General features: G+C 48.2%; 2 protein-coding genes across 5 annotated transcripts in view; one reads left to right on the top strand and one right to left on the bottom strand.

Annotated features, from left to right (window-relative positions):
- Positions 1-7,889, top strand: part of DMTF1 (cyclin D binding myb like transcription factor 1) — a 30,653-nt gene extending 22,764 nt beyond the window's left edge. For 3 of the 4 annotated variants that reach the window (XM_075144195.1, XM_075144163.1, XM_075144172.1), the window contains 5 exons: positions 734-819; positions 1,452-1,610; positions 2,352-2,738; positions 5,557-5,704; positions 6,532-7,889. In XM_075144195.1, the coding sequence (XP_075000296.1) occupies positions 734-819; positions 1,452-1,610; positions 2,352-2,738; positions 5,557-5,704; positions 6,532-6,641 (890 nt within the window). In that variant the 3' untranslated portion in view covers positions 6,642-7,889. Of the gene's footprint in view, positions 1-733; positions 820-1,451; positions 1,611-2,351; positions 2,739-5,556; positions 5,705-6,261; positions 6,336-6,531 lie in introns of all 4 variants that reach the window. The other variant, XM_075144184.1, reaches the window with a different exon arrangement.
- On the bottom strand, positions 7,322-20,549 carry TMEM243 (transmembrane protein 243). The gene is made up of 4 exons (XM_075144211.1): positions 17,763-20,549; positions 10,618-10,668; positions 9,652-9,756; positions 7,322-8,398 (listed from the first exon to the last, which is right to left on the bottom strand). The coding sequence occupies exons 1-4, from the start codon at positions 17,838-17,840 to the stop codon at positions 8,276-8,278; spliced, it is 357 nt and encodes a 118-aa protein (XP_075000312.1). The 5' UTR covers positions 17,841-20,549; the 3' UTR covers positions 7,322-8,275.
- Positions 20,550-22,477: the final 1,928 nt, after the last annotated feature.

Here is a 22,477-nt window from a genome sequence, read left to right as displayed (position 1 = left end):
GAACTTGTGAATTTTTTAAGAGTAAGTAAAAATCATAATTATGGTTCTGAATAGGTTTTTTGATATCTTATAAAGCTTTGGGTATGAGCTGTTTGGACCTGGTGGTCTTGAAATGTCTGATACGTAAACTGTTTTCAATGCTTCTCTTCGTTACTTTTAGAATTAATGGAGATAATTGCATAAATAATTACACGCTTGTAGTATGAATACTTACAGCTTTTATACACTGCAATTATAACACACAGGGTAGGCATATATCTTGGGGAGCATCTGATGTTTCATCGGTGGTGGACATACTGTGGAGGGCAGAAAAGGTTAAAAATACAAAAAAAAAAGAGGTCCATGGGAAACATAGCAATATTAAACCTAACACCAGTTTAAAACAAGTAATACATGATCCAAAGGATATCATTACACCAGAACCTCTTAGAAATCTCATTACAAAAAGTAATTACATCAGATCATGTTATTTGTCTGCTTTTATCTCTGTGCACTAAAACCATACTTTCTTTCTTTCGCTCTTTTGGATTGTAGAGTGCCCTCTTTAAATAGTATTGTATGCTGGGTACCAATTAGAGAACCTTGTCATTAGGATTGCAGCCAGTTTTCTTTCTCCTCTTACTGGAATTAACAGTACCCTGCTATGTAGTAATTATAGTATGTTATGCTCTCTGCAGGGCTGAAACATTTTGGTTTACATACTTTCTTTTTCTTTTTTTCCTTCCTTTTGCAGCCTCATCTGATTCCCCTGCTGCTACTGTTGACTCTGAGACAATAACACTAAACAGTGGAACGCTACAGACCTTTGAGATTCTTCCAGTAAGTAACAGAGAACTGATATTTGTTATTGTGTTTTTTCTTTTAAGCACAGCTACTTCTTAGACTATGGAGTGGTGCATTTCCCAAAAAAATAGTTTTCAAGTGGTAAGAGGAAGTTAAGAGATCTAAAACTTAAAAGTTCAAAGCAAAATGTATTTCTAAATACGTAATGCATTAGAGCTGTGGAGTAAAATGTGGGTTACAGTTAAATGCTTTAAATCTATCTTAATGCCTTAGTGCTATGAAGTTTTCCTTTGTGCTTGCTTTTTTTTGTTGTTGTTGAAATCTGACATAATGGAACCAGAGGAAACTCCCAGCAAGTAAAGATTCTCTCAATTCCATTGTCCTGTAATTTATAGCACAGTTTCTCTTCCATCTCAATGTTAAGAGTAAGCTGAATTTGTTCCTTTCTTCCTGCTGTTGTACAGCATAATACAGTCCTGCTATAGATGAGTTTCTTTCTACTTCTTGAGTGCAGTACAGCAATCAATGCAGTAGGGATTGGATTTGTTTGTTTGTTTTTCAGGGGAGTTACAGTTAGGCTAGTTCATGTAAATAAGCATGCTCTGAGTGCTCAGTGTGGCCCAGGAAGGTAGTGTGTTTGGGGATTAAACTTGTGTTATCCTTTGTAGTCTTTCCATCTCCAGCCAACTGGAACACCAGGTACATATTTACTACAGACAAGCTCAAGCCAAGGCCTGCCTTTAACACTGACGACTAGTCCTACCATGACCCTAACGGCTGCTGCTGCTCCAGCCTCCCCAGAACAGATCATAGTTCATGCCTTATCGGTATGTATTTTGAGCAGCGAAAGGACTGGAGTTTGGGCAGTGGGGGGAAGAGAACATAATAATGCAGGCTCCTATATGTGCATATTAAATTTGTAGAGCAGTTTTAAGTCATAACAGTGTTACTTTGCTTAAAATACTGAAGAGTAAGAATTTCTTTTTTTGTATTGTTTTTAAAAAGCAGCTTCAAGTTGCTTCAAAACCTAGCTTTGTAAGCAACTTAGTTCTTACTGTGGCTGCACATGATGTCTCCATCTAGTGGCTTGCCCCCCAGAAAAACAAAATACTGATGTTTCCAGTTACTCTCACAAATGAATATTGGTGTTCACAAGACTTGTATGGTAGTGACAGTATTACTTTTTATTAAGAGGGAGGGAAGGGGAAGCAAACTGGAGATTGAATACCAAAAGTGATGCAAAATTCAGGGGAAAAAACTCTGATTTTTTGAATCTACGGTGATCCTCACCTGAACAGTTGCCTCTTTCATAGTACATATTTACTTTATTTGTGACTGAAAGAACAGTTGACACCAAATTCAGTATACAAATTCATCATTTAAGGCCAGGAAAGGGCAACAGATTATCTGGGCTGACATGTTATATGTGTAAAACTCTAAATTACACTTAGTAATGAGTTCCTTGAATCCTTTTGCGCTTATTTGCTGAAAGATTTAAGATACTTGGAGGAAAGTCTCTGATGTTTTTTGGTTTTGTTTGTGTCTCTTTTTGCAAATACTGCTTACAGCCAGAGCATTTGTTAAATACAAGTGACAATGTCACAGTGCAGTGCCACACGCCAAGTGTCATAATCCGCACCGTTGCTGCTGAAGACATCTCCTCCTCTGTCACTCAGGCAGAACTTACTGTTGATTCAGATATTCAGTCAGCTGACCTGACAGATCCTCCCGATACCCTAGAAACAAATACTTTCCCAGATGATATCCATCAGTCCAAGTTGAGTGATGAGGAACAGTCAGCCTACAATGAAGATGATGCCTCCAAATTCAGCAGCAGGAATAGTAGTGAACTCATGGATGGAGTTATGGTAAGAACCGAGGAGGAGATTTCAGATGCCAGCCTGAAACAGGAAGAGGATTCTCACTCTGATTTACCCAGCACTTATGTTACTGAGGTAAGGGAGTGCACGATACTTCGTATTTTCCCCATTTCTGCATAGAGAATGATTTCATTGCATTCTTGACCTTTATGTTAAGCTATTCATATGAAATATGTCAGTGATTTCATGTATATCATAGTAGTTTGTTCAGATCCTCTATCCTTGAGCTTCATTATATGTTATGGGTGTGAAAGTGATAGCATTTAATTTGGTACTAAGGCTTGTATTTGACTTCATCTGGAGCATTGAATACTGCACTAGCTGTGGAGTTGCTTCACTTCTCAGGGTACTTTTGCATGATTACTGTGGAAAGCGGGAATATTAGTGGCCCTGAACAGTTGCCTTCATCTGATTACTATTTGATGCTGTTGCTTTAAACTAGGCTGTTAATTGCCAACACACATACTGTGTAGATAGACAGTAGATAGTCTGCTGAGCAAGGGAGGTAAGGTAGAGTATTTAGTTTTTGCTCTATGAATCTAATAACATATTTCAAGGTGCACCACAGTTTCTATTTCTGAGGACTCTATTAAACATAGTACTCCAGTTAAGTATCTGTTAAATTGGAATTTGAAGCATTTAAGTTATTTATCTCTCTGGCCTCAGTTTTACTCAGCTCCAACACCTGAGATGCAGAAATGGGTTTTATCCAAATTATTTCAGGCATTTGTTTATACTAAATTCCACCATCTTTCAGTTGCTGGAATTATGATAAGGATGATAAGGAAAATAGAGATGCTAGAAAGAAGATAAACTCTCTTTAGTGGGAAGAAAATACCTCTTTTCTTAGAAGCTTGATTAGGTTAGACTGTGGGAAGAGATGAGTTAGATTCAAATACCCCATCCTGTTCTCTAAAACACTGTGCTCTACAGTTGCTGTAATTCTGCTTTATCAGTGTTGAAAATCCATTGTTGATATGCTTTGACTTTGTTGGGCTTTGTCTTTGAAAAAGTTTATAATAGACACTGCATATCCGTTATGCTCTTATAAAGAGGAGGATCTTTGTACGTCTCAACAGTCTGCTACTACAGAAGCGTTTGAATCCTGAATACATCTGAAGCTGGGGATTATTCTTCCATTTTCCTCTTGTCTCATGGTTGACATAGTTGTGATAAGATTCTCAACAGCTGAGGCAGCCAGCCCATCAGCTTTCTACTCTCAGTTTAAAATTTCAGCTTCTCAAGGTAGAATTAGTAAACTTTTGCTATAAACCTAGTTCCTAATTAAACTTCATAGAAATCGCTTATGGCTAGCAGGATATAAAGACGTAGTAAACTTTTTTTCTATACAGAAGAACAAACTGAGTTTGTAATTCTAATTTGCCTTACCCTTCCAGTCCACAAGTTTGACATGTATTTAAATTCTAGGAAATAGTGAACTGTCTGTGAGTGATTCTAAGTGAAGTTACTCTAGAAAGACATGCCTAAATTTTGCTTTCTTTAAGTCAGTGCTGGTTTTATGCACTTACCAGTATTGTATTGTCACTGTGGGTGTGGGTAGTGGGAAGCAAGCAGTCATCCTGCAGGGATTTATTATTCCTGGCTGAGAAAGGTGCCCATTTGCCACAATGGCTTCTTTAGTTTTTCATGCCGCCTTTTCCCAGTGTCAAGCCTTGCAACATACTGCTTATCATGGGCAGGTTCAGCTGTGCTCTCTGCAGAAAGCTGCTTTTGCAGGTCAGGCATACTGTGCCTTGCATTAATGGATATACATTTGGACCAAGTCTAATTCACTGAGCTGCCGCACAGGTAGTCAACTCCTCTTCAGCAGCACCAGGGAAGGGGTTTTCAGGCAGTTGCCTTTGCAAAAACATTGTGAAACTATGTAGGAAAATAAGTTTTGCTATAACTACACGGAGGAACTTCAGGATTTTCTTGAACAGAGAGGGCTGTGACCTCTCCCAAACATTTCCTGCTCCCTCTGAAAACAGTAATAAATCTAGGTACCTTCCATTCTGCCAGCAACATTTGCTAGCGTTCTGCATCAGTGATTCCTGAAACTTGAACAAACCTTACGCATGTTACACACAAAAACTGGAATCCAAATATCTCTGCTTATTCTGGCAGTACTATCTTTTCACTGCGTTTGCAGAACCAGGAGTCTGCCGGAGTGTGCCGTGACACGGAGTAAGCCAGATGTATTACTGCCATTCCAGTACTACAAGAGCCAGGGAAGAGGCAGCAGCAGCTATTACGGGACTGGAAGAGAGCAGGGGTATTGACAACTTGTACCTGGAAGGAATCAGTGTGTTGCCAATTTTTTGATATAATGAGGTTCAGCTAAAAAAGTTTGGAGCCAACTTACAGTCAGCAAGTGACAGGGCAAGCAACGCACAGCAATTAAAATGGGTCTTTTGAGCTCTGTGTTCAGTAGTTAAAACTTGACATAGAAGTTGTGAAACTAGGTAATATTAAGTTCTGGTAAAGCTATTGCGTTTGTGGAGCTGGTAAGTATTATAAAGGTATTGCTTCAGTATCTCAGGACATCTAGACAGCAAGTAGGGGAAAAGCTTAATTATTCCTCTTTATAGACAAAACATTTGACTTACAACAAGAGAACATTTTATCACCACCTTTCTCCTTTCCTCTCCCCCTGCCCTCCTACTGCTCACAGGGTGGAATTCTTCTCATCTTGTTTTTAGATGCCTGCACAAGGATGAAACATGCCCTATAAGTGCTGAAGTAAATTAGCTCAGATGCTGACATTTCAATTTAATGAGATAAAATTCATCCAGGGAGTCTATTGCTTACTATGGAATACGGCTGAGCAAAGCAGGTTTTTCTGTTTATGCTACCAAGAGTACATTCTCATGTCCTGTTCTGTGTTGTGCAGGACCTGGGTTCTCCAACGATAGAAGAACAAGTTGATCAGCCTACAATAGATGATGAGGCTGTGCTTATTGTTCCTTCTTCCCATGGTTTTATCCAGACAACGGACGATATAGACAGCGAATCAGTCTTGCCCCTGACAACTCTAACAGGTACGACAGTCCTTTCGCATAGCTGATGCTGGAGCTAGGATTCATTAAAGCAGTATGGCACTTTTGAGTTCCTGTAAACCATGTTTTATAGATCCTTGCTTTCTTTTAAATAATTTGCCATGTCACTGCTATGAAACTAAGCAAGTTGGTTACCTAAGTGGTATCAGTAGAAGTGGAAGAAAGTCCCGCTTAACCTTGTGGGAAAAGCATTGGAACAGCAGCTGCTTCATCACTTGCTGAGCTGTTTCCATCACCCTTGAGCCTTCAATTAGTACACATCGGCTAATAAGTAACTCTTTCTTCAGCGTGCATTTCTTCATGCCTGGTGCTTGAATGAAATTTGTTTCTTATTTGAGAGAAGACCAGAGGCATCAGAAATGCACTTGATGCCTCTCATGATGAGGGGCTGGGCTATTTGGGGGTGTGTTTGCACAGCACTCACCTGGAAGGGCTTGCTAGCCTTGTGCCACGCTTCCCAATGCCAAGAGTCATCTCAGGCTTGGAAGCAGCACAGATACATTCTTCCACTGCTGCACCTAACACATACTCCTTTCCAGAAGAAGGATCTCCTTGCAGAGCCATCAGAGGGTCAGCACTAGGCCTGATATAGTAACACCTGATGAATCCAAATGTGAGTCACACCGGTTGCATCCGTATTAGTCAAGGCTTACCTTGAAACTAGAAATTGAGAACTGCCTAGTTTGAGCAACATTGCTTAAAATTGGTTAAAATTCCATACTGCATTTTCTGTCTCCTAAGTGTGTATTTTATATCTTGCTATAATGGCACAGTAAATAATAGTCCTAACGTACTATGTCTCTTGACAGATCCTATCCTACAGCATCACGGAGATGGGTCACACATTATTGGCTCATCATTGGGCAGTCCTGACTCAGAAGATTCAAAGGATGTTGAAGATTTAGTGAGCTGTCACTGAGAAGCAGTAATTGTGTCCATTTTCTATTGACCATGTTTGCATTGTGAAATTAGTTACAACCCCGTGCCACATTTCCAAAGAAAGCAGTCAGTCCATGTCTTTAAACAGAAACTTCCAGTTTGAAATGACTACAGTGCACTTTCTCTGCTCAGGCTATTTACCTCATTTGTAAAGGGTTACAGAGCAGCCAGGGGAAGCCTGATTTACTGCGTCTCAGCCGAGGTGTTTCAGTGTTTTAAAGAAACTCTTTTGCAGTGCTCACTGCTAGGATCCACGTGGTCAGTTCTGATCTGACTTGTTACTGGTGTGCTGAACTGCACATCTGGAAAACTGGACAGAAGTCAAAGATTGTGGACTGTAGCCTCTTAGTGCCGCAGCAAGAATTAGTTTGCACATGTTTCATGAAGAATGGGTGAGGATTTCTGCACTTACTGACTCTTGTAATACATGGAGTAACAGACTGTTACATTTCAGGAAGAAATGTATTCCATCAAAGACTTCAGGGAGCATGGGCAGCATCATGAAGAAATGGTCTGTATTCCCATCTCATCTGGCTTGTTAGTACGTCGACGGCATAGGAAGAAGACACAGATGCTTATGGGACTTGCCTGGTCTGCTTGTTCCTGAGGAGTCCGTTGCTGGCAACGGACAGAGCTCAGAAAGATCACTTGTGGAAGATCTTTTTGTTTTTTTCTTTTCCTTCATCACTACAGCAAGCTGAATAAAAAGGGAAGGGCTATGAGAAAGGGAAGCTACTGGGACCCACCAGCCTCCCCCCACAAGCTTGTAACTTCTTTGAAGATTGTTGTGAGTAGGCTGGAACATTCGTCTCTCTTGCTGTTTACATGACACTACCAGCCACCTCTCCGGAGGTGATTTATGCAGCAAGTTAGTAGATGGGAGGTGGTGTGGAGGTGGCAAAGTCTTGGAGAAGTAGCTCTGAGGATTTGGGCACAGGGCCCCGAGGCAAAGGAAGCCAATCAATTCCTACATTCAAGGGTTTGAAACAGACACTAGGCTGAGCAGCAGCCTGTTAGCTAGGGATCAAGAGAAAAAGCTATAGAAACTAAAGACTCATGTATAAATTATTTTATTTATTTCTGTAATTAGCTCTTCATAATCAAGAGTTGGTCTTTTTCAGTCTGTGGTTTTGTTAATGTGAAAAATAAGTTGTAGTTTCAAATGGTTGCCTAGGGAACAGAAATAATTGTATATTCAGTTTAAACGAAATAAAGAGTATTTGTCTTACGTAACTGTAAGATGCCATTTATTTATACTGCTACAGATCCTTGCAGTGCTGCAGTTTATTTGTACAGTAATAAAAAAATGCATTTTTTTCCAAAATGAAAAAGCTTGTGCCATTCTGAAACATCAGTACAACTGGAATGTTCATTAAGTGCAACAGTAGCTCTTCAAAAAAAAGCAGAATGTCACGGTTTATGGCAATAATTCTCCCCAACAAGAGGGACATTACATATACATTTACATGAAAATCATGTACTGATTTATCCTTGCACAACCCACTTCTTTCTCTCAGGCTGATTGTCCTCACTTAAATGTCTCGAGTAGAGCCGAGAGCTGAGCTGAAAGCAGTCTGACACAGTAGCATCATTGGTGGGTATTCCCAGTGTCCATCATTTACCCACTTCATGGAAGTACAGGTTGGCACATATACATAACATGACGATAGAAAATAAAATATAGTAAATTAGGTTCCTAAATTTAGGTTCCAGGTCTCCTTGTCGATACCAGTAGATCTAGAAGAGAGAAGGAGCTTGTATTACTTAAAAATGCCAGGTACTTCTGAGGAAACTTTCTGTAGTAACTGAACTGGTAACTTCTAGAAGTTGGGTTTGGTTTTGCTTGGTTTTTCTGTAAAACAACCCAGCTTCATCTGACCAGAGAAGACTAGGTGTAGAGTCTAGCTAATTTTCTTAACAATTAAGAAATACCACCTATGTTTTCTTAGCATGCTTGTGGAATACACAAACAAGAATTTGGCAAGGCGTTTCTCCCCAAAACAAGGCTGTTTGTGAAACTAGGGTGCCAGGTTAGCTATGAAGACATGGGTTGTCTTGTCAGCTTTGTTGAAGAGGGTGGTGGGTTGGTTGGTTTGGTTTTTCCAACACTCAAAACTGGCTACACTCTGGTCGATGAGGACAAACAAGGTTTTGCACTACACAATCTGTCTTGGGCTACCATGAGCCATGGCTACCAGCCGTAGAACCAGAAACTGGTACTAGCTGGGCAATGCAGAGCACCTTCCCAGCTTACCCAGCAGTGAGGGGCAGGAGCTCAGGGCCATGACTGTTCCAGGTCACAGCTGGAGGAAGGAGAATGCTCCAAGTATGAAAAGCTACAGCAAAGGAAGGAGCCACTGATGTCCCTGCCCATGGCGGGGGGGTAGACTCGATGATCTTTGAAAGCCCCTTCCAACCCAAACCATTCTATAAACTCTGACCTGCCAGTTCCCTTTGCCAGCGCTTGGGACCAACTCTCTTGGGATGCCGCAACTGTTGAGTAGAGGAACCTCTGCTACAACCCAGATGAAATGCCACCTGCTGTACCTTCCTGCCACTGTAACTCATCCCCTGTGCCTGAAAGGTCACCGACTTCTGCAAGTGCCTGGTGGCCCCACCGCTTTGAGTTCAAGTGTTCTGCTCCACCCCTAGTCTTCTGCAGCACAATCCATCTCTGCGTTCCCATCTCACGGCTCTGCTCTCCAGTTTCCTACTCTGTCTCCCCTGGCAGCTACAGGTGGCATTGCCACAGAGGTGACAAGTCTTGCGTCGCAGCTGGGCTGCAGAAGTTGGCTTAGTTCACACGCTTATTCTGCAGTAAATACAAAACTGCTTACCACTCTTGCATTGTCAACTTGTTTTATGGAGGCAGGAAAGCTTTTCTAGGGGAGCGTAAAAAAGAAGGCAGCACCACGCAAAGCAGATTTTATTCAGATTTCATCCTCAGTCATAGACTCAAAAGCTTGCACGGCAAACGTGGCGGTACTTACAAGTATGCCAGCAGAAATGCAACACAAGGAGATGCAGAAAGCAAAAAATATATTCACAGGTTTTGGAGGTAGTTGCGGGAAGACAAAAGCACTGATTAGAGTCACCTGTATGGAGGAAAACAAAGATGAAGACTTTGCTCTCGCCTGCCGTCAGAGCCGCGATGAGAAGACGCTCGCCCCGACGGCTGGCGTACCCCAGCTGCACGCCCCTCCCTGCTCTTTTAACCCCCGCCCTGTGAAGAGCTGGAGGGAAATGTAAAATTCTGGAGGGAAACATCACTTTGACGCAACTGCAGACTCAGAGGGGTGAAAAAATACGAAGAAAGCTTTGCTACTCTGGCTTGTTGCTGGCAACCATCCTCCCAAGTGCCCAAAAAGCCAGCAGGCAGGGGGGTGCACGCTGCCCGTGTCGGAGCATCCCTTCAGCCAAGCTGTCCCCAGCTGGCACCCTGGCTGTCCCTACCGCCTCCCTGCACCTCGGCTCGCAAACAATGCTGCCGCCGTGGACCGCAGGACTGATGCCCTCCAGTCGCGATGGCGTTGGGTTTGTCTTTAAAGCTTGGGGAAAGCAGAGCTCGAGACAAAGTGACAAACTTTGGAAAAACTCCTATAAGCCATAAATAGAGGGAAAAGAATCATAAATAGAAGGAAATAAAGAGAAGCAAACACGTTCTCCTGGGTCATAAGCACTTTGTCATCTCACCCAGCCTCACGTTCAGCCGGGATGGACAATCTGCCCATGAACTTGGGGTTTTTATTGCACAGCCTTAAAACATGGCTTGAAGAAAGGTATTCTGTTGTTGAAGAGTTTCAAAAGACAGATGCGCCCCGAAGTGACTACCTGGGCCCCAAACTACAGCCTGTTCGGTCAGTGAATTTTCGCCACCCATTTTGGGGAGGAACTCTGGTTTTCACCCCGTCACCTAAGGGAGGCACGGAACACGGGATGGGATGGGGGATACTTACTACAAGCAGCAAGGACGTTAAGCCGCCAACAACTAGATTGATGACTCTGTCCTGAAGAGAAGAGAGGACAGTTACGCGCACGCCTTGCCAAAAAAAAAAAAAAAAAACAACCAAAAAACCACATAAAACAGACCAGTAACCAACAATGCCGAGAGGACCGCATCAGCCAGGACCCGTGTTATCCCCAGCACACCCAGCAGCACCATCGAGGCTCCCTGGTCAGCCCTGCCATGCAGGAAGGTTTCCCTTCCTCCGACTCCATGGATCGCAGGGAGGTTGTACCGGCCAAGTCCTTGTGCAACAGGTTTGCTCATTTGCAATTGGCTTCTTCTCTACGTACAAATCGATGACAGTTGTGCAAATCCTTTTTAAAAATTTTTTAAAATTCTTAAAAACTGGGAATGCAGAGACGGACGTTGTCAGAAAAAGCTTATTTTAGCCTCAGTGCCTGAGAATGAATAAGCTGATAGTGTCTTAGGTGGGAATTTGTGGGCTGCTGGCAAGGAGGTGAAGTGTTCCCCGCACCCCAAATGTTCCCCCCTAACACCAGCAGACCCGAACACACCTCAGGGTGGCCCTGCTTGGATGGACAGATATCCCCCCAACTTCTTTCTGCTGCTCCCCATCAGTATAAAACACTTGGCTGGGAGGAGACCACCTTTTTGCACCTGGGAAGAGGTATCCCTCGGGGTGAGCATCGCAATCCCACCCCAGATGGCACCAGGGCAGGGACCGGCAGCGACGCCGGGCTGCGCGAGCGCGGGCTCAGAGGAGCGCCCAGGGCAGGACCCCGTACTGACGCATTCGCCGGAGTAAGAAACGACTTGATGCAAAAGCAGAACGTTCCCATCCCTGCCGGGACACCCGCCTCCTCCCTTTCTTCACGGTGCTGCTCTGAACATAAACATCTGTTCCCAAAGGCAGACGGGGTTGCACGCAGTCAGGTGTGACACCCCAGACAGCTGGCTCCCCAAAGAAAATGCTAGAATAGCTACAGCAAAAAAGATGTGCCAAGAGAAAAAAACCCAGAACTTCAATTAATTATACTGAGAGTCATTAAATAGATAACGGTTAAAGGAAAGTATGAAAAAAGTTGAAGCAGCAAAAGCATCTTGCCCAAGACATCCCAGCCAGCAGGCCAGGCAACCCAGGTTTTGCTCCACCTGGTCTTGCATTACATTTTGGAAGACAATTTGTAGAGGGAGAAGCCCCAGGTCATGAGGAAGTAACGCATGGCAGCAGGGGGGCAGGAGGAGAACGCGAAGAGGAGGCAGAGCGCAAAGCATGCTCTTGCAGGAGAGCACCAGCCCTGACCCAAGGCTCGGTGGAGCTCACGGTTCAGTAGCAGGCAGATGCTGGTCGCGTTCGTCCCCAAAGGAGAGGATCACAGACAGCAGACTCTTCAAAACCTCTATTAGTCCCCAGCTCCTCTACGTAAAACCAGACCATTTATGCTCCTACAGCTCAGAGGCCCCAAGCCGTGGGGGCACGGCGGTGGCTGCAGCAGTGGGGAGTGACCCATCTCCATGGGGAATCGTCACCAACACCCCCTGCGCGAGGTCCTCGCCAGCCCCTTCTCCTCACCGGCATTTCTGCACGTGGTGTTCATAGAATCATAGAATCATTAAGGTTGGAAAAGACCTCTAAGATCACCAAGTCCAACCATCAACCCAACACCACCATGCCCACTACACCACGTCCCTAAGCACCTCATCTACACGTCTTTTAAATACTTCCAGGGATGGGGACTCAACCACTTCCCTGGGCAGCCTGTTCCAAGGCCTGACCACTCTTTCAGGAAAGAAATTTCTCCTAATGTCCAACCTAAACCTCCCCTGGTGCAACTTGAGGCCATTTCCTCTCGTCCTATCGCTGGTTACTTGGCAGAAGAGACCAACACCCACCTCACTACAACCTCCTTTCAGGTAGTTGTAGAGCGCGATGAGGTCTCCCCTCAGCCTCCTCTTCTCCAGGCTAAACACCCCCAGTTCCCTCAGCCGCTCCTCATCAGACTTGTGCTCCAGGCCCTTCACCAGCTTCGTTGCCCTTCTCTGGACACGCTCCAGCACCTCAATGTCCTTCTTGTAGTGAGGGGCCCAACACTGAACACAGGATTCGAGTGTTGGAGATAACAACAGCAGCCTCTGGGAGCCGCCCACGAGGTACCCACCACTGACCCCAAAAAATGAGCTAAGAGAAATAACTCCAGCCAAATAACCGAAGCAACAAGGCCAAATGCAAGCACGCTACCTCCACGAGAGCATACCGGGACAGCTCAGCTGGGCTCCTCCACCAAGCTAAAATAAATTAATTAAAGACTTCAAAGCTAACTTTAATTTAGACAGTATGCGGAGGGGTCCTTACCCCCAAAAGCAACTCCGGTATCAGGAGAGGACGTCGGTTTTGCTCTGCCCTTGCCTGAGACCCGGCTGAGCCCACCAAGGCAATTTTACGGAGGGAGGCCGGAGTTTGCACTTGGGCTCGGCTCCCCAGGGACAAAAGGGATGGCAGGAGGTGAGCAGCTGGATCCCTTCTCCCTTCGTGCCCTGGGGAGATGGGTTTTGGATAGCAGAGGAAGGGGAGGGAAAGCCGAGGAGCCGGCTGCGGAGCAGCAGTGGGTCACCATCCCGTACAGTGCACAGTCACAGCCAGCTCCCCACGGACAGGCTTGGAGGGACGGACACACGGTCACACACCTACAGACAGAATACACCACCCAGAAACTCAGCCACGATTAGGTTTCTCCTAATGAACTAGAGACCTGGAGGGTGGCAATTTTAAAATGAGGAGAATTCCAGGAGAGAGACTTTTTTGCCAGGAGAGAGACTGCTCTGCCGGGAGAAAACAAGGTGCTCGGACTCCCCGGTGACCGCGGAGCTTTTCTCTCTGCCTGTTTTACGGGGTGCGGGAGAGCGCGTCCCCCCAGCACGGGGACCTCTCATCTCACACCGCCAAGCGATGGACATCGCGGCGACAGCCGGATCGGGTACGGATGCTGGCGGCGGAGCGGCTTTGCCGCGTGGCAGCCAGTCCCTGCGGGTCAGGGCATCCCCTTCCCCATGCTTAAACCCGCGGTCGCTAAAATTTTCCAAATGCACCGCCGGCAGAAGAAGGTATTTCAGGATCCGGGGATTAGAGCCACTGATCCTGAAATCCCAGGCTTGGCAAAGCGGCGAGAGGCTGTATTCCCCGGTGCCCGCTGACACTTCAGCCCCAGGCAGCTTAGCACAGCAAAAAGGTTAAAAATACACAAGCAGAGGCCGAGACGGCTAAAGGGATTGGGGATGACGGAGCCTTTCACCTCTGCGCCGTGTCCGAGCACGCAGCCCAGCCCGGGCAGACACTTGTGGATACCGGGCACGCAGAAACGGGCTGTGACGAGCCGTGTGTCCTACAAGCCATGTCACGCAGCTGGCACAGCCAGCTCTTGCAACCTGCACAGCTGATTCAGGGAGGATTTTCCTCCAGCATCACTATGTATTATGATAGCTGCTAGAGTAAAAAAACAAAAAAAAAAAAAAAAAAGAAAAGCAGCGCGCATACCAAAACTGAGCAACGCAGGCTGCTGGAGGTCACCTGCACCGGCTCAGGGTGCTCACACACGGACACTAACTTCTGATACAGCCCGGCAGCGCGCGATCCGCTGTTGGGGATCCGCGTTCAGCCAGCCAGCGGCCGAGACGTAGCGAGCTGTTCACCAGACAGGCGACGAATTCTGCGTTTCAGCGTTGCACAAGCTGCATTTCAAAACAGGAGGGTTTCTGCCCTTTCCCCCTGCTCCGGGGAGGGTGTTGCAGGGGCTGGAGGCACCGGGCTGGCCCCAGGGAGCTGCTGCGGTGCAGAGGTCTCCCTCCAGCTGGGCAAGGGAGACGAGGTCAGGAAGCATCAAGTCCTCGCAAAGCAGGAGGGCACAATCCAGGATCCTTCGGGATCTAGGTCAGGGTTACTCGGAGTAACAGGGAAACTGAGGCAGGACTGAGGGTATATCCACACCAGTGCGCCCGCAGCACGGGCTTTGACAGAGCGACAGCTTTGCTCTTCACCCCGTTCCAGCTCGGCACCTTGCATCCTTCAAGATAGCGGCTTGCGGGCTGAGCCCACGGGGAACAAGCTCCTGGCAGAGGCTTGGCCAGGGCGGTGGAACGGGCTGGTCCCCTGGAGGGTGGGTACCCGGTGGCATCTCTGCAGGCATGACGGAAAAGCCATTTTTATGCCTTACATCAGCAAGTCCAGATGGTCAGCAGCAATCGCAGCGAGACGCCAGCCCGCTGCAGCCAGGGGACACCTTAATCTAGTGCCACGTTAACCTCCGTGGAATAGCAGACATATGTGCTATACATGAGAAGAGCTGTGCTCAGGACCACGCTGGCCACCCTCCCGCTTCAAGGCATGGGGAAATGCTGTTGTGCCCTCAATGGCTCCTCATTCCCATCTTGGGGGCTCAGTCTCTCTTTTTATTGCCTTCTGCTTCCAACCCGCAGCAATTAACACCCACCCGCTTATATTTAACTGTTCCTATCACAGAGGAACCCAAGCAGCTTCTACTTTCAACTTCTTTCCCAAGAAGCCCTGCATCTGTGATGCTCGGTCTCCTCTGTCACCTTACCGCTCCTGCCTTTGCTTTGCATCGTCTCGTAGCCGCCCGCTGCCGGTGCTGCATCCCTAGTAACCACAGCTGAATCCACAGCGCTCGGCATTCGTCAGCATCATCTCGCCATATTCTCCCTTCCCACCAGAGACCTTTTTGGTACCAGCTTGCCCCCAACCTCTGCTCAGCAGCCGGCACGGGAGGGCGAGCTCGGCAGGAGCAGCTGGACCACGGCAGGGGAAGGAGACCAATGCTGCTGCCCTTGTCCCCACAACCTGGCTTTAGCCCCAAAGCCACCAGCTTGGAGACCAGGAGAGCGTAAGAAGGCAAGAAGAGGGCATCCCCATCTCCACATCCATCTCCAACCGCTGGTAACGGTGCAAGACCCCTGATTTGGGTGCAGGGCTTCCTGGGGCACTGCCCCTGCCCCTGGCCTCGTGCCCAGCCCGAGCAGAGGGTCCCGCTTCACCAGCACCGGCCGTCACTTGCAGAGACCCAAAAGCGGAGTCAGGACACGGGCAGATGCGCCTCTCCCAGCAGACCTGCTCCCATTTTAAGGCAAAGTTTAGCTTCACCATTTCCAAGACGGAACATTTCCAGCTCCGGACCTCACCAGCGTCTGTCTCTAAGCAATCCCAGTGAATCTCGGAGGCCGGCACAGCGATCCCGTGTCCGTCGGACGCGGGTACGGCAGCGAGAGGCCATCAGCCGCTGACGGTCCCATAAAGACGGGTTTCCCACCGGTGGGGCCACAGGAGATAGGCAGGGGGTGATGTGCCGGACCCTGGATCCCTGTTTGAGCCCAGGAATTGGAATTAGCATCCCATGTTTGTTATTTACCGCTCTCCTTTGCGAGCGGAGCCGCAACCAGAAAGAGACGGGAGGTCAGGGATCGAAGGCTTGACCTGGGCTGGGAAGTTTGGGGTTTGCCTGCCGGGATCACTGCCCGGCCCCGAGAGCACATCCCGCTCCGCAGAAGCCCCCATCCCCGGAAGCTTCCCAAAATCCCCGGCCAAGGATCAGCTGCCACGACCCCTGCGCAGGGCGCTGTGGTGAAGGTCCCCTCGCCTCCAGCGCTCCCCATCGGGGCTGGCACTTGCTGGCGGGGGACACCCGCCCCCCCTCAATTCACCCTCCCGGAGGTCCTGCCTGTCCTCCTCCCATCCCACATCATTCCGTTTTTCCCCCAAAATTTGGCTGGTATCACTTGATTTCTATTTTTATTAAACATTACCACTTTAGCAGCATTTCCATGTATTCGGGGGGGAGGGATGATGCGTTTTACACCCTTTTGTGAACAACGGCGCAATTTCAGCCCGCGCCCCTCCAAACCCCCACGCGCGGCGATGGGGAACCTCTCCCAACAGGGGACAAACCCCAAGCCACGAACCGCCGTCACCCCGCTGGAAACGGGTGCGCACACCGCCAGTTACCGCGATTCCCGATGGATCCCGATGCCGGGCAGCGCCCCGGGGAGCCCCCTCCCCAGCGCAGCCCCCCGAAGCAGCGCCGAAGCCGAGCCGCTTAACGGGGGATTGACACCTGAAGAGTCGGCGCCGCCGCACGTCAGCCACCACCGAGGAAAAAACAATCAATGACCAGGAGGACACCAAAAGCAGCCCCCGTCCCCATCCCCAGCAAAGCAAAGACCCCCCCAAAAAAAATCGGTGAGATGCAGCTTGGGGTGCTGCAGTCCCGGGCCCCGCTTTGGGGGGGCTGCAGGGCCACACGCACCCAGATGGGGCACCCTGGCTGGGGTGACCCCCCAAACCTGCACCCAAGCCCCTTCAGAGGGTCCCCCTGACCACGGGGGCTCTCGGCACCCTGAGCCCCTGCTCCCCCCGGGGGCTTGGGGAAGGGGGGGCTGCTTTGGGGGGATTATTTGGAAGTTTATTACTTGGGGGGGGGGGGGCAGTGTTTTGGGAGTTTCTTTTTTATTTGGGGAGCGGTTCTTGCTTTGGGGGATTGCTCTGGGGATGTGGGGGTTTTTAAATTTGGGAGGTTTTTTGTTTGGGGTGTTTTTAATGGATTATTTTTGTTTTGTTTTGGGGCAGTGATCAGGAGGGGGGTTTTTTTGTTTTATTTTGTTTTGTTTTTTTTTTATAATTCTGGCGATTTGAGGCGTTTCTTTTAGAATTTGGGGGGCTCCTATATTTTTTTCCTGTGGGGTGCAGCTCTGTTGTGGCTTTACTGATTTCTGATGCTGTTTGGGGGGGGCTGAGGATACGCTTTCTTTATTTTATGTTTGTTTTTTTTTTTAAATTTGCTGGCAGGATTTGGGCAGGCTCCTCTCCGTCCTTAGCCTGCCTGCCGTACCCGTTGCTCTTCTTGAGCCCGGGGGAGGGCTGCCGTTGCTCCGGGGGCGGGGGGGGGGGGGGGCAGCTCTTCATTATTGGGGGGCATTTCCTTTGCGGGGGGCTTGCTGCTGCGTTTTCTTTGCTGGGGGTTATTTTGTAGGGGGGGGTGCTTTGGAGGGGGGTGTTTTGGAGGGTGTTTTGAGGATCCCCCCCCCCCGGGTTTCGGGTGGTCCCCCCGCCCCGCCCGCCGCAGCCCTTACCCTGGCCGAGGTCTCCCCGAAGAGCGGCCGGTTGTCCGGCCCGCCGGTGCCGTAGCTGCGGGCGGCGAAGCCCTCCATGGCGCGGGGGCGCTGGGGCGGCCGGCGGGGGGCGCCCCCTCATGCTGCGCCCCCGCTCCGCGCCGCTCCGCGCCCCGCTGCGCGCCGCCGCGCCACGCCCCCGGCCGCGCCCCCGGCCACGCCCCCGCCGCGGGGAGGGGAGGGGCTGCGGCGGGGCCCGCTGGGGGCGTTACCCTGCGGGTGTGGGGGTAGGTGCGCGCGCGGGCGTGCGTAGCTGTAGGCGCACGTGCGTATGATTACGTCGAGCCTTACGCGGACGCGGAGCGGGTCCGCGGCACCTCCGCAGTTGCGGAGTCGCCGCGCCCCCGCCCTGGGGCGGAGAGGAGTTACGGTCACCGGTCTGTTATTTATTGTGTCTGTTTATTATTCAACAAAGTCGCGCTGTTCAAGCAAATCTCATGATTGATGGTGATTTTGTGATGTGGAGAAATTAAGCTTTTTTTAAATTTTATTTATTTTATTTCATTGCATTTTTAGACATCCGACGCTGGCAGAGCTGAAAAAATAAGCTTACACGGTCTTCCCAGTCACCTACATGTGCTGTCTACATAAACGAGATAAAAGGGAGGGATTATCCCCGGAGCCGGGATCGGTGGCAGTGAAACAGCCAAAGTTTTCACTCAGATTCAGCCAGTGGAACCCAGTGCCCTGCCCCCGCTTCGCCCAACGCTTGCCGCTGCTCTTTCAGGGCTGAAGACGGGTTTGCATGCGACAAAGCCTGGGAGGGGGATGGTAATTTTATTTTTTCTTTCTTTTATTTTTACTTAATTCATTTTTATTAAGTTTATTTGTATTAATTTTACATTTTATTAATTTTAATTTCTTTTTAATTTTTCCAACTACATCACTTGGTCTCACAATTTCCTCTTGGATATCCCCAGACCATCATGGCTACAACATTTCTCAAGTGCATCTTAGGATGAAAATAAACCAATTAAGATGCACTAAATGTCACGTCTCCCAGAACAGATTTCACTCGTTCATTCAAACCGGCTCTGTGGTTTCCTCCTGACCCTGTTCCCTGCCACGCGCCTCTCCACAACTTCCCAGGAGGTTTCTTGCCCTGAAAGACAAATTCCAGTAAATATCAGTGAAATTTAGTAGAAATAACACGGGCATTTCCTTCTTCCTGGTTAAAAAAGATTTAGAGGCCAGATCTGTAGGTAAAAGACCAGAAAGAAGAAAAACAGCTGTAACTATTAATTGTCTGTGCAGTTGTGCGGTTGGGGGTCAATTCCTGCTCACCCCCAGCCATCCAAACCCCCCTTTAGGCCACTGGTCACGGCTCGTAGGAGCTCCCCAACTCTTGAACAAGAGTCCAGTGAAACCAGTCACTTTTCTTGCGAAACATTTCAGTTGGTTTAGGTGGAAAGCGGTGCCGGGGCTGCTTGACCTCGGGGCACGTGCTGTGTACACAGGGCTCCGGGTGCACTTGATCTCCACTCAGCCTCCTGCGGTCAACGCACTTGAAGACCAAAGCACCACAATTTCAAAGATGAAAGGTATTAAATTCAAGCAAGGCCAGAAAATAATCATGCTTTCGACGAGCTTGACTTTGTCGTGAGCTGAAGTACTGGGTGGAAAGTCAGAAACACCTCCTGGAACCCTCCAGCATTTGTTCCCACGCTCGCTGTTTGGTGAAGAAGGGTCTCCAGGACTCAGTGGAGAGACTCTTCATGTCATCTTGAGCCACTCGGGGAAGAAAAATCCCATGGGGTGAAGGATGTGGCTTCCTGACACACAAGTGCTCTCGACCTACAGAAACCTTACGGTTGGTTTTACCCTCGTTTTTCAGCACTTATATTCCTGAGCAGCCTCTGGCTCTGCCCAGATTAAATAGGACGAGAGGAAATGGCCTCAAGTTGCGCCAAGGGAGGTTTAGACTGGACATTAGGAGAAATTTCTTTACTGAAAGAGTGGTCAGGCCTTGGAACAGGCTGCCCAGGGAAGTGGTTGAGTCACCATCCCTGGAAGTATTTAAAAGATGTGTAGATGTGGCGCTTAGGGACATGGTGTAGTGGGCATGGTGGTGTTGGGTTGATGGTTGGACTGGATGATCTTAGAGGTCTTTTCCAACCTTAATGATTCTATGATTCTGTGATTCTATGATTCTAAATACTGAGGGTTGGGCAGGGTCTAGTTGGGGCAGGGAAGTGCTGGGTTGCTGGAGCGGAGCGATTGTGGGAGCCCCCGGCGTTGCATACTGCATTTATGCTTGGAGTTATGGCTGAAAGGGACAAATGGACACAACCTTCTTCGACAACTATCAAATAATTACCAATAATTAAGAACAGATGCAAAACACAGGCAAAACCTGATGAAAACCACAAACCATTACTTGAACATAAATAGCATCAATAAATAGTTAATAGACGAGATGAAGATGCCAGCCAATGGTAGGTGGGTTTCTTAAGCCAAATAAAACTGTTTATCATCTGTTGTTTCACCAGAGGTTTCACTTGTGTAGCTCATTTCAAGACTCCTTTCACGTTTCTGGCCAAGGGGGGTAGGTTGTTCTTGTCTCAACCTCTTTAGGACATAAACTAACAAAAACTCCTTTTCCATTGCACCTGTCCTCAGTGCCTCCAACACTTGAAGCTCTTAAGATTTTGGTATGAAAGGCATCTCTTGGACTGGCCAGGAGTAAGATGACCAGACTTCATCCTTAGATCTCTAGAACAATATTTTCCATTATGGAATGCCATTAGGTAATAGCCATTAGGTTGACCTCCAGGATGCAGCAGTCTGTGGTCTTCAGAGATGGCTCACAGCCCCAGTGAGCTGGTGCCATGGCAGGACCGAAATCACAGCTGGGCCTCGGTGGTGGTGTGGGACAACCCTGGCGGGCTGTCTCGTGGCCCTGGGACCAGCCAACACACCTTGAAAGGGACAAAGTGGTCAGGTGTCCATGCTGCGATCAGAAGAGGGGAGTTACTCAGCCCATGCTTTGCTGTAGTATCTCGTTTTATAAATGCTACGTGTCTTCTCCACTTAACCGATCTGCATCTCCTGCCTGGACCACTTGCTTGTGCATCCAAATGCTTCTCTGGGTAACACGTTCAGTGAGTAGGCAGCAACTTTAATTTGATGAGTGAGCATCTGATTGAGCCATTAACGTATCAGACCCGACAGGTAACATAGCGGATTTAGCAGTTGACTCGGCCAAGCGTCTGTTTTCGTGCTACAAATGGTTTGATAAATTGTGTCTCCTCCGGTGGATGACAACACTTGTTCAGCACACGGTGTGTCTTGGGGAGCTGGGTGGTCTTCCTCACTGGGACACTCACTTGGATTATTAGGCGAGAAATGTCCCGTGGGACCCAGTCTGCTGCTTCCGAGAGATGATGCTCCCAGGCAGCGAGTATCTCGGCGAGACCGCTGCTTGTGCACGTGGTCCCGTCCACGAGTTCCGTTCTGTCAGTGCACGACGCAGCTGAATTCCTTCGGAGGCTGGGAATGAATAACTCTTTGTAGCAGTAGTCCTCAGGGAAGGGAAGGAACAAGCTCAGATTGAAAAGTTTCTCCGAGAGATCATTTGTTGGAGACTCTACAGGACTAACGGCAGCGAGAGGGGTGCAGATGTATCAGGACTCATGGGTCGCTTAGGGACAAACAGGAATTTCTGCCCTAAGCTGGGGTTTCCTCCGTCAGAAATGGAAAAGGAGGAGAAAGCTTTTGGTGTCGGTCGTATGATACCCATGAACCAATGTGGTTTAACAGCGGCACAGGCTGATGTGATCCCGGGTGAGGAATTTCTACAGGAAAAAGGAATAATTTCTGCCACAGTACCAGGTACCAGTGAGATCCCATCTGGAGTCTGTTCACCGTTTTGGCCACTCAAGCTCAGGAGAGACTGTTTTGTTCTGAAACGGGTATTGGGAGGAGCCCAACAGTGGGATGACCGGCACAAGGGCCTGTCTTCCAAGAGAAGACTGAATCGCTTGGCTTGGTTAGCCCTGCAAAAGGGAGGTCAGGAAGGGATACTGTGGTTTTTATACACAGCATGGGAAGGAGTAAATGCTAAGGAGTAAGATAAAATGTTTAAGCTAATGGGTTATGTTGGCACAAGAACAAATGGCTATGAAGGATGCACCTGTAGTATCGTGTTCAGACTGGGGGATTTCAGTCAATCGAAGGAGAGCAGCTCTAGGACAACCTTCCAGGCAGAGGTGTGAGGAGCATAAAACCGAATTGCTTTAAAGATGGGGTTTGATTGACTTGTGAAAAATAGCGTAAGGTGGGGAAAGGGGGGTGGCATTGGAAATCAGACATCCTTTTCAAGCTGAAGTCCTTTTTCCACTTCTTTTCCATTTCTTTTTCAATTTGGCAGCATATCCTACTCCATCCATGGACCCTAGTCCATGCATTTGGTGTGGTCCCTCTCCTGCAGCCAGGGCTCCAGGAGCAGACCCTGCTGCCATCAAGAGGCAGACTCGGGATGCAGGATCCACTAAGCTCGTGTTTCAGAGCTCATCAAACTTCTGAAGTCTTCCTTGGAAAATGAGACCAAGCCTCTAGTCCTGGCACACGTGGTTAAAGACCTCTCTACCTTAACATTTATGTTAGTACTCAAAATGCATGTCTCGTCCTCAGTGAAAATGCTATCAGTCGTCTTCATGGATATTCCGTGTCTTACT

The sequence above is a fragment of the Calonectris borealis genome, chromosome 1 (assembly GCF_964195595.1).
Source record: "Calonectris borealis chromosome 1, bCalBor7.hap1.2, whole genome shotgun sequence".
Classification (NCBI taxonomy): Eukaryota; Metazoa; Chordata; class Aves; order Procellariiformes; family Procellariidae; genus Calonectris; species Calonectris borealis.
This window is presented reverse-complemented; position numbering and strand designations above follow the sequence as displayed.